Source organism: Suricata suricatta, chromosome 13 (genome assembly GCF_006229205.1).
Source record: "Suricata suricatta isolate VVHF042 chromosome 13, meerkat_22Aug2017_6uvM2_HiC, whole genome shotgun sequence".
Lineage (NCBI taxonomy): Eukaryota > Metazoa > Chordata > Mammalia > Carnivora > Herpestidae > Suricata > Suricata suricatta.
Genome location: NC_043712.1, coordinates 1,010,623 through 1,021,006, shown reverse-complemented (window position 1 = coordinate 1,021,006; position 10,384 = coordinate 1,010,623). Strand labels below are relative to the sequence as shown.

The 10,384-nt window shown below is 64.3% G+C and overlaps 1 protein-coding gene across 1 annotated transcript; it reads right to left on the bottom strand.

Annotated features, from left to right (window-relative positions):
- Positions 1–1,900: 1,900 nt before the first annotated feature.
- On the bottom strand, positions 1,901–5,420 carry LOC115276131 (major allergen Can f 1-like). Its single transcript, XM_029919980.1, has 7 exons — positions 5,180–5,420; positions 4,767–4,894; positions 4,294–4,364; positions 3,764–3,874; positions 3,078–3,179; positions 2,833–2,859; positions 1,901–2,094 (listed from the first exon to the last, which is right to left on the bottom strand). Exons 1-7 carry the CDS (start codon positions 5,267–5,269, stop codon positions 2,081–2,083), a joined length of 543 nt encoding a protein of 180 aa, XP_029775840.1. The 5' UTR covers positions 5,270–5,420; the 3' UTR covers positions 1,901–2,080.
- Positions 5,421–10,384: the final 4,964 nt, after the last annotated feature.

Here is a 10,384-nt window from a genome sequence, read left to right as displayed (position 1 = left end):
GGGGCAAGGCTTCTACTGTTTAGATAAACACCAGCTCCGAGGGCGCCTCGGGGGCTCAGTCGGTTGAGCGTCTGACTTCGGATCAGGTCATGATCTCATGGTTCATGGATTCGAGCCCCGCGTCGGGCTCTGTGCTGACAGCTCGGAGCCTGGAGCCTGCCTCAGATTCTGTGTCTTCCCCTCTCTCTGCCCCTCTCCTGTTCACGCTGTCTCTCTCTCTCTCAAAAATGAATAAATGTGAAAAAAAAAATTTTTAAAGAGTTAAAAAAAAAAACAACGCCGGCTCCGAGCAGGTGCCCAAGGTCAAGTGCGCTTGTAGCCCGGGCTTCCCCATTCACGAGCCGAGAGCCCCGCAGGCGGCTGGAAACATAACCAGACAAGTGGGGGTTGGGAGTCCCTGCGACCCCGGGCCTCTCGGAAGCCCTGAGGCCCGGTCACTGGTCTTTCTTCACCACCAGTCTGAGGGACGCCCGTCTTCCAAAATGCCCCTCCCCACAGGTGACGCGGTGCCCAGCCCGCTGTCCCCAGGACAGGGCTCGGAAGTCTGGCTAGGACTCTGGCCGTGCTGAAGGCAGCTCTGCTCCGACCCCAGGAGGAGGAAGGGCCTTGCCTGCAACCCTGTGTGCTGCAGGCCGGGCTCCCCATGCCCGGGCGCCAACCCGCCCGTCAGCCCGGCCAGTGTGAGGGCACAGGCTTGGGACGGCCTTCAGGAGCCTGGCACCCTGTCCCTCCTCGCCAGAGCCTTGGCCCGGAGCTGCGTCAGCAGCACGTCCTCTGTCCCCGCAGGGGGGTCCCCAGGGACACACAGTGTCCTAAATTGATGTTCTCCCCAAACACCCCAGGACCAGGATCTGGTCCCTGCAGTCGACCTGGCACCGAGCTGGGGATGGGGGAGGAAAGCTGACCAGGTGCCTTCCAGCCATGGGCTACGTGCAGAGACTCCCTGAGGAGCCACGGAAACGCCTCAAGATGTGCCCTGAGGAACAGAGGGTGGACAGTCGGGACACTGCACACCCCCAGATGGCCCTCCGGGCTTGGAGCCGGCTCCTGGGGCCCCGCAGGCATGGTGAAGCGGAGAAACTGCCCAGACCCCTGGCACCTGCTGCCGGTGACCTTGGAGCTGGCCGCTGGACCCGGGGCTGGGCTTCAAGAGCGTCACTACAAGGAGGCCCCCGGACGCGCCCGGGTCTGTCAGCAGCCGGTCCTCGGGGAGCCCGGGAGCCACCTCAGCCCCCGACAAGCGTGACCTCTGCAGCAGCAGCCCCTGCCTGGCCCGGCCGGGCCCCCCTCCGTGTTCGGAGCCGGTGGCCACTCTCCCTCTCATGTCCGAGTGTCACTGTGTCTCTCTCTGTCGTGTTGTGTCCTTGGGGGACGTTTAAATCCCCTAAAGCCTCGGAGTGCTCTGCTCCGGAGACCTGACCAGCTTCCGGGACCCGGGGGAGGGTGGAGGGCCGGCGTGGCAGCCTAAGAACCAGGAGCTGGCCCCCTTGGCCCTGACAAAGCTCAAGCCCCAGCCGCACCCCTGCTCTGAGCTGCCACCCTGCCCTCTGCCCTGCTGCCCTGCACAGGCAGCTTGGATACAGGACCAAACCCCTGCCTGGGGTGGACGCTTCCCCTGTTCTGAGCCTGATGAGGCCAGGGCCTCCCCCGCCCCAGCCTCAAGACCACCCAGAACTCGAGCTCCGCTGTGTCGGCCCTGCAAGAAGCCCCCAAGACCCTTGGGCAGAGCCGCACCCCACCCCTCCGCCCATACCCCCATGCCCGTTGGGCTGTAGCATCACTGCCCAGAACCAGGACATCAGCGCATCCCCGGGTCTCTCCTGGCCTGGCTTCCCCCCCCGCCCCCCGACCCGTCCCAGCACCCTCCCCCCAGGGCCCCACACACAGGCACAGTCAGCAGTGGTTGAGAAGATCTTTATGTGAGAACAAGAGAGGGGTGGGGGCGGCGAGGCAGGGGAGAGGGAGGGCGGCAGGAGGGGTGAGGCGAGCCCAGGCCTGGGGGCTGGGGCTTCTACGTCCTGAATCCTGAGGGACAGAGGGTCCTGGTGGTGCCGCCCCGGGGCTGCTGTGGAGCCGGTCCTCACGCCTGCGGCTCTGGAAGGGGGAGTGTCAGTGAGGCCAGTGGGGGAGGCCGGGCGGCTGTGGGGCGCAGGGCACCTTGCCGAGGGGCTGTGGGGTTTAGGTGGGGGGTCATGGGGCATCTGTGGGGTGCCAGTGGGGGTCGCAGGGGCTCCAGCCATTGGAGCTGAACAACCAGAAGGGCCCCCCGGGGCTGTCCCCAAGGCCCCCAGGGGCTGTCCCCAAGGCCCCCAGGCCGGCTGTGAACGTGTGACAAGCCATCGGTCCAAGGATGGGATGCAAGGGAGGAACAGGGTGCTGTCTGGATTCTGATGCTGTCAGCGCCTGGGCAGGTGACCCTGAGGCGAGTCCCTAAAACTCCAGCACGAGACCCAGGAAACCCGAAGTGCCCCTCGTGTGGTTGCGGGGTCTCTGAATCTTTTAAGCAACTCGGGTAAACGGAGCCACAGGGACTAGGGGTGAAGAGGGAGGTCACACCTGCTGGCCCGCATATGGGCCTGTTGGGACGTACGTCTCCCACCTACTCACTGGACAGGGTTTCCTAAGTGCCCAGGGCTCAGTCGATGAGACTGAACCCTCAGGCTCTGTCCCCGTGTCAGGGTGACCCAGGGGCAGAAAGCCCCTTGCCCGGGGCCGGGGCAGAGGGCAGGGGGTGGGGGCGGGAGAGCGGGTGGGGGACAGACCAGGTGGCCTCCTGAAGGCCCAATAACCCCAAGGGGACTGCCCCGGGCTCCTCTGCAGCCGCCCACGTACCATGGTCTCCTCCGGGAGAGCAGGTGTCTGTGGATAGAAGGAAACACGCGTGATTCAGAGGACGGCAGGGAATCCGTCGGCACCCCAGGCCCCTCGCTGGCCTCACTGGCCAAGGTTTCAGATCGCCCCGGAAAGTGCAAGGCCAAAACAAGCCGCCGCGTGTCCTTGTAAAGTGTTCCTCTGCCAACCATCCCACCGGCCGGGCACAACCGGCTGGGCACAACCGGCCGGGCCATCCTTCCTACCGATTTGTTTGGGGATGAAGATCTCCTGGTCTAATAATCCTTTGGCTTTTGAGAACTTCTGGAAACCCTCCAAGGCCTTTTCATTGTTCTCGGGGTCTCTCCCTGTGGGGAAACCGGGAGATTCGAGGGTGAGGGCCCCGATGAGGAGGTGCCGGCGTGTCCTCCCCAGCCTGGGCCGAAGCCCCACACCGGCGGGCCGGCTGGACCGGGGACTGTGGGCCGGGAGGAGAGGACGGCCGGAAGGCCAGGGCCAGGATGCTGTGGGCGCCCGGGGGGGCCCGTGCAGCAGACCCGGGAGGAATAAGACCCACTCTTCACGAACACACACCACCAGGGGTCCCCAGGGGGTGGGGACCGGCCGCCACAGAGGAGGCGCATGGCCTCTCAGGTCCTGGGGTCCCCACCGCGCTGCCGGTCTGCAGCTCGGGGCCCGCGCACAGCGCTCTGCCGCCCCCCGGAGGCCCCCGCAGTGCAGCTGTCCCCATGCACAGCAGGGCCTGCCCCGTGACGTTTGTGGCCTTCGAGTCCCTGTGCTCTTCCCGGGTTTCCACTGCAGAGACCCAGGCTGGGAACCAGAACCCCGAACTCTGGGGACGGGGATGAACTCGTCCCTTCAGGGGAAGGAGACCGGCCGCACCCCTCCCAGAGGGCAGAGAGGGTCTGCGGGCCGGACGCATGAGCCTCACCCACGAGCTTCGCCATCCGGATCTGCTGGCCATGGTACTCGCCCTCACAGTAGAGGATGTAGTGGTCCGGCACCTGTGCCTGCTTGATGTACACCACACGCTTGCCCTCGTCTGTGGGAAGAGCCCGAGCTCACGCAGGTCCGGCCTGGCCGGCCGCCCAGCCCCCACGCGCTCCCAGACCCCCCGGGCCCCCCGGGTTCCGCACCCAGGCCCGAGCCCCCGTGTACTGAGTCACGGAGAAGTTCTGGGCTGTGGGGTTTGAAAGGGCTGGGGCGTGGGGTGCTCAGCCCTCGCCCCCGACATGGGCACAGCCATAGCGGGAGCACCCCGGACGGGCCAGCCCCCCGGGGACAACCCTGTCACAGCCAGCGCGTGGCGTCAGGTGCTCATGTCTGATGAGAGGAGACGGTAGGCATTTAAGGGGTCGGATAGGAGCAGGGCTTCTCAGGCTGGGGGTCCCCGTCGGAATCACGTCAGCTGCCCCGTCTCCTGGGGGCAGGGGGCCACCCCACGGAGGCTCCAGGACTCACAGGCCGTGTATTTGCCGGGTTCAGAGGTTTTCTTCAGGACCAGTGTTTTCTTCTTGCACTGACCGTTTATCCTGGAACAGGGAGCCGTGTGGTGAGGTGGCCTGGGCTGTGCCCTCTCCCCGGTGCCCGTGCGGCCCTGGGTCCGAGGCAGGCCGACTGGGCAGCTGGTCTCCCGCCCCGAGTCCCGGCCTGCCCTCAGCGCCACGCGAGGCAGCTCCCTGGGGCTCCCCCGGGGGACCGGATGGGGGCGTATCACCCCTAACCAGCCAGCGCTGCCCCTCAAAGCCCACAAGGTCCCATCAGGGGCCTCTCCCTTCCCAGGTGCCCCCCAGTGAGGCACTTTCCGTGGCAGCGACCCCTGAAAGCCGCCCCGGGCCGAGCGTGAGGGGGGCTGAGGACAGCAGCTCGGTCCGCCCCAGGGCACGTGCACGTGTGGGGGTGCTGGGAGGCCACACCCACCCGCTGACACTCACTGAAAGGTGATCAGGATGTTCAGGTCACCCCCCTCCAGGACGGTGAAGGTCATGGGGGTCACTGACTCCAGCTTCTCGGACATCGCTTGGTCTGAGGTCATGGCCTTCAGGTACCACTTTCCTGATACCTAGAGCAGATCCCCTCTCTTCAGGGCACAGCCCCTCCCTTCGGCAGCCCCAGCCTTCCCGACCCCTGGGGCTGGAGGCACAGAGCATCTCCCGGCCCCCCCCCTCCCCAGCCAGCGCCCGGCACTCGGGGCCAGCGGCCAGCTGCTGCAGCTCTCCAGGAGCCCAGCTGCCTCTGGGGCTCCTCTGGCCACACTGGCCGTCGGGGGCAGGGGGCCGCACCCGACCCTGAACCGCCTCCTCTCCCTGCACCCCCTCCAGCCCACCCTGCCCCCTCTGAGCCTCACATCCGGGGTGTCTCCGCCCGAGGCTGGGGGGTCCTGGGCCTGAAGGATGGCGACCAGGCCGAGGCCGACGGTCAGGAGCAGGGCCTTCATCTCCGGGTGTGTGCTCACGGGGCGCTCGCTGGGGCTCCCAGAGGCTGCCCGGCCCTTCGCGCGGCCACGCTTTATACGCCACGGCCCAGGTCCCCCAGGAGACTTGGCACAGCCAGTCGACCACTCCCTTCTCAGCCATCAACTGTGGCCAATTCTGCAGTGAAGTGGAAAAAACATCATTATTGTAGGACTGAACAACTCTGGGTAACCGCCACGGACCCGTCAGGTCTGTGCCCCGGGCCAGAGACGCGGAGGGGCGGCTGCCCTCGGGAAGGGAAGCGAGCCTGGGCTGCGCGCTGGCTCCCAGGGAGAGGACGCGGGCCGGGCGGGGAGCCACGGGCTCGGCCACAGGGACGCGCCTGTCCCCCGAGCAGGCCGCAAATTCAGCGTCGAGAAAGAAGGATCCATGCGTGGACACGACCGTGTGTGTATTTAAAGGGGTCGCCTGCACGCCTGGCACGATGTGTAGGTGGGCACCCGTGCAGGGGTGAGACGCGGAAACCACCACCGACGGCGGGAGCAGGCGTGCGTGTGACGCACACGTGCACGCGCCCGACGGCGGCGACGTCACGTCCGGTTCCCCGCGCCTCACAGCAGAACAGGACAGAACAAGCGCAGTTTAAGGCAAAGGCGCTTAGCAGGGCGGAAACGGGAGCCAGCATCGAAACAGCTGAAGGAGCAAAATCTACCGCCTTCGTCGCGAACTTGAGCACAGGCTGTGTCAAAACCCAAAAGGCCAAACGCTCACAAGAGCTCAGTCACCCCGGGAGGCGTTGGGAGCAGGGGCGCACGGGAGCGCAGGCCTGGGCGGGGCATGCCGGTCGGAGATGAGGGAGCCCCGCCCCCACGCCGGAGAGCCCTAAAAACTGTCCACACGTGCGTAATGCGGGGCAGGAAGGACGTTTCGAGAAACAACAGAGTCTGCCCTTTCTGGCTGCAAGAACAGAGTCGTGTATAAAGAAAATCCAAATTTGAAAATCTTCCTAAACAGCTCGTGATTTGAAGAGGAAATCACGTGAAAAATACAGAATATATAGGAAGACTATAAACAGGTAGGGGATCAAGAGTGAGGTCCCACGCTGCGGCCCCCACATTCGTCTGCTGAAGTCCTAACCCGTCTGTGACGCTGTCAGGAGGCGGGGCCTCTGGGGTGAGCGGGTCTTGAGAGTGGGGTCCCCAGATGTAGGACCGGTGCCGTTGCAGAGAGAGCCCAGGGGGCCGCCTCACCCCTTCCATCGGGTGAGGCCCCAGCTACAAGGCGGCCCTCACCAGACACTGAACCTGCCAGCACCGTGATCTCGGACTTCCAGCCTCAGAACTCTGAGAAACGTCTTCCAGCCTCAACGTGTCTGCTGCCTGAGCCTCCGCCTCTGGTGCTTTTGTGCAGCCGCCTGCGTGGACAAAGACGCGCAGCTAGAGAAACCCAGAGGGAAACATCGGGAGCGCTGGGTATGCTTATTAACAACAACAAAACAATGAAAATAAATGAGCTAAGCATTAAATCAAGAAATAAGAAAAATAGCCTAAAAATTAAAACCTAAAAATTATAAAGAACAGAAATTAATGAACTAGAATATTTTTTAACGTTTATTTTTGAAAAAGAGGGGGAGAAGGGTAGAGAGAGAGGGAGACACAGAATCCAGAGCAGGATCCAGACTCGGAGCTGTCCACACAGAGCCCGACGCAGGGCTCCAACCCACAAGCCGTGAGATCGTGACCTGAGCCGAAGTTGGGCGCGTCCCTGACCGAGCCCCCCGGGGGCCCCTAGACTATTTTTAAACTGGGGGAACCAATGGTGGTCGAGCTGGCTGCGGGGAAAACGCACTAAAATACACTCCTAGCAAGACCGATGAAAAAACTCAGAAAAACAATGAAATCCAAAGTACAGATGGAGATCAAGGAAAAGCTTGAAAAATTCTGAGGATGAGCAGATGGAAGGCGTGCGCTGGCGGGTCCCAGCGCTCCCTGGGGGGCCGCGGCCGTCCTGGGTTCTGTCGCCCACGGTGCTGCCACGGGCTCCAGAGGAGACGGCCCAGCAGCAGGGCCGAGCAGGATGGGAATGCAGGTGCGCCCCGCAGCCAATGTCCCCGCCTCACGCGCACCACGCAGTTCCCGGCAGACTGCGAGGCGCAACCACGAAAACCAAGCTTTGGAAACCCGAAGAGGAAAGGGGGTCCGAAAAGTGGCTGTAAAGATACAAGTAAAAGGCAGGCCGGACACGAGGCAAGTGTTTGCAGCGGTCCCGATGCGAGGTTATGCAGGCTGCACCGGGACCTCCCGCCAAGGGATTAGAAACAGACCAGCCGCCGGGCCCCGAGTGGGCAGAGGCGTGAGGGGCAGCACACAGAGGAGGCAGCCAGGTGGCCGGGCGTGGGGGCTCCGGGGACGACCGGAGGTCCTACCGCCGAGCCCCGCCTGAGGACAGGTGCCCCTAGCTCGAGGCGTGCGGGAATTCTCAGCCACGGCTGCGGGGCGGGAACCCCCGAGGGAGAGCGACAGGCAGTTCCCGGCAGACCCGCGGCTCTGCTGCCTGCTACGGGCCCTGGAACGTTCCGGCAGGCCCGTCCCCGGCACAGGCGAGCTGCTCCCTGCATAGGAGCCTGTACATTTGCTGAAGCGTCTCAGAGGCGTTGGGGGGCCCGGGGAGTTTGGGGCTCAGTGGGGGTGGGACGGTCCGGTTAGTGCAGAGCCACGCTCTGCTGCTCCCCCCTGTGGTCTTGGCTCCCAGGAAGGTCCCGACTGTCCGTGCGAAGCCGCTGGGGTCCCCACGCGGGTGCGTGGGCTGCAGGTCACAGCGCTGAAGGCTGGCAGCCGGACGGAGAAGGAAGCAGGCCAGCTGCGCGTGAAGCCGGGGCCCGGCTGTGTCCGGTTCCTCCGCGCCGCTGCGGACGCGTGCGAGCAGCGGTCAGTCCCCATCCACGTCCGGTCCGAGCGCAAGCCCTCTCTGCCTGTGGCCACCGGGTAAGGCGGCCTGCGCTGCTATGCTGTGTGGACGGGGATCACACGACGCAGAATAGACCAGGATTCTTGTTACGGCGCCAAATCCCTACAGTGCGACAAGAAGCACGCGGTGTGGGAAGCTACGTGTCCCGTGCGCCCAGCCACCAGCAGTGACGAAGGGACTGCAGCGCCCCGTACTGGAGCGCAGCCTGAACGTCCTTCCTGCTACAGGAGACAGTGAAAGTCCATGTCTCGGGAAGTGGTCATCGGAGTTGCGGCCAGAAGACAGGACAATGATACCCTCTGGAGGTGAGCACGGAGTAGCTAATGAAAAATGTCATTTTTAATTTAATTTTATTTTTTTTAAATGTTTATTTTCAGAGAGAGAGAATGTGAGTGTGAGCAGGGGAGGGGCAGAGACAGAGGGGAGAGAGAGAATCCCAAGGTTCTGCACTGTCAGCACCTAGTCAGACATGGGGCTCGATCTTACGGCCATGAGAGTGTGACCTGAGCCAAAACTAAGAGTCTGGACACTCACCTGTCTGAGCCGCGCCCCCCTCGGTGTCCTGGTTCTCAGCTTTTCTGGGGTGCAGTTTTGTGGGTCTTTTCCTCACTCCTAATAAATATTTATTTCCTATCTAATTTAGATTAATAGTTTGTATTGTTTTCGCTCTATGCCCAGTGAGGTCTGTCTGTCTCCACCTTCTGTGTGTCCCTCTGGCCTCTGCCGTCCCAAAGCCCAGAACGGCTGCCGTGTCCTGGGGAAGAAGGGGGCCGGTGGCACCGTCCGTGCAGGACTGTGTGGCACAGTTGATGTGGCGTGCCCAAGGGGACATGTCCCCAGGTCCCTGGCTCCCCCTCCCCCATTATCTGGCTCACATGCTCCTTCAGGACTGGGCTCAAAAGGAACCTTGAACGCAGGCCCGCTGACCTCGTCACAGCCAGCTGGCACGAGGCGACCCGCACTTGACCTCAGCACCCAGGGAGCCGCGAGGCAGCCAGAGGGCCCAGCCTTTGGCAAGGGGCTGCTTCCAGGAAAGGTCACTCTGTGTTTGTGTTCCGGCTCTTTCTTTAGCTTGAGCTCCTGCAAGGTCCCCGGCTTAGCTGAACACAGAGCCCTTTGTACCACGAGTTTGTTCTGTGTCACGGTGAATGGCACAATGCCTGGAGGCCACCTAGATCCGTGTCCTCCTGTCTTGGCTGCGAGGTCAGTTCCACGCGGGGCCTGGCCGAGCTTCCTGTGCCGATGCCCTGGCCCGCGGAGCCTCTCGGGGCCCCTCACACCCTCCGAGGAGGCCGACCCCAGCGAATGGACCCGAAGGCAGGTGCCTCCCGTCACTGTCTGGGAGCCGTGCTGCCACCCCCCATGTGCTCAGCGCAGGGCTCGTGCCCGAGGCCTTGGCTGCACGGGCTCCACCAGCAGGGCTGCAGGGGCCTCACCACGGCCACGCTGACCCCTCAGCGGGCTTCTCCCGGGGCATGGACACCTCACCCTGCCGCGGGGGCTGCTTCGGAGCAAGGAACCGAGGGCCAGTAACTGTGCCTGTACCTCAGATGACAGAGGACAATCTGCACTCGCCCCCATGGACTCGGAGGAGCGGCAGAGCCCGAGGCGTCACGGGCCGGGACCGCTGAGGAGGGGGCGGGATGGAACTAGCCCTGTTTGCCCCCAGGATCTCCGGCCCAGCCGGGCGGACACAGGCCCCCGGCCTCCACCCCAGCCGAAGATGTCCCCGTCCGGACCCGGGGCCAGCGCCCGGAGGAGGCCCGTCTCGCCGCCCTCGTGCCCCCGCGGCCCCGGCAAGCTCCTCTCAGGGCCGGGCCGCACACCGCTGTTTTGTTTGGGACCCAGCGATGCAGGCGGATCCGCGTGAACAAAGCCGCCTCTGCCCGCCCGTCTGTAGCTGGGGCGCCTGCGGACTGGGGGCGGGCAGAGGAATAAGGACCAGCCACGGGGCCGGGGCTGCACAGCGTTCTCTGCCGTCTTTGCCACCACTGAGCAAACACACGAAGAGAAGAACCATTTCTGATCGTGCACGTGGACGTGGACGTAGAGTTTCCGGGTTAGCTGCTGGGCGGCCGCTCTCAGGCCCCGGGCGCACGCGGAGGCCGCAGTGAAGGCGCCGGCTCGTCACCCGCCCCCGGTGCACCCAGCACCCCCGCTCGGGGCTCCCC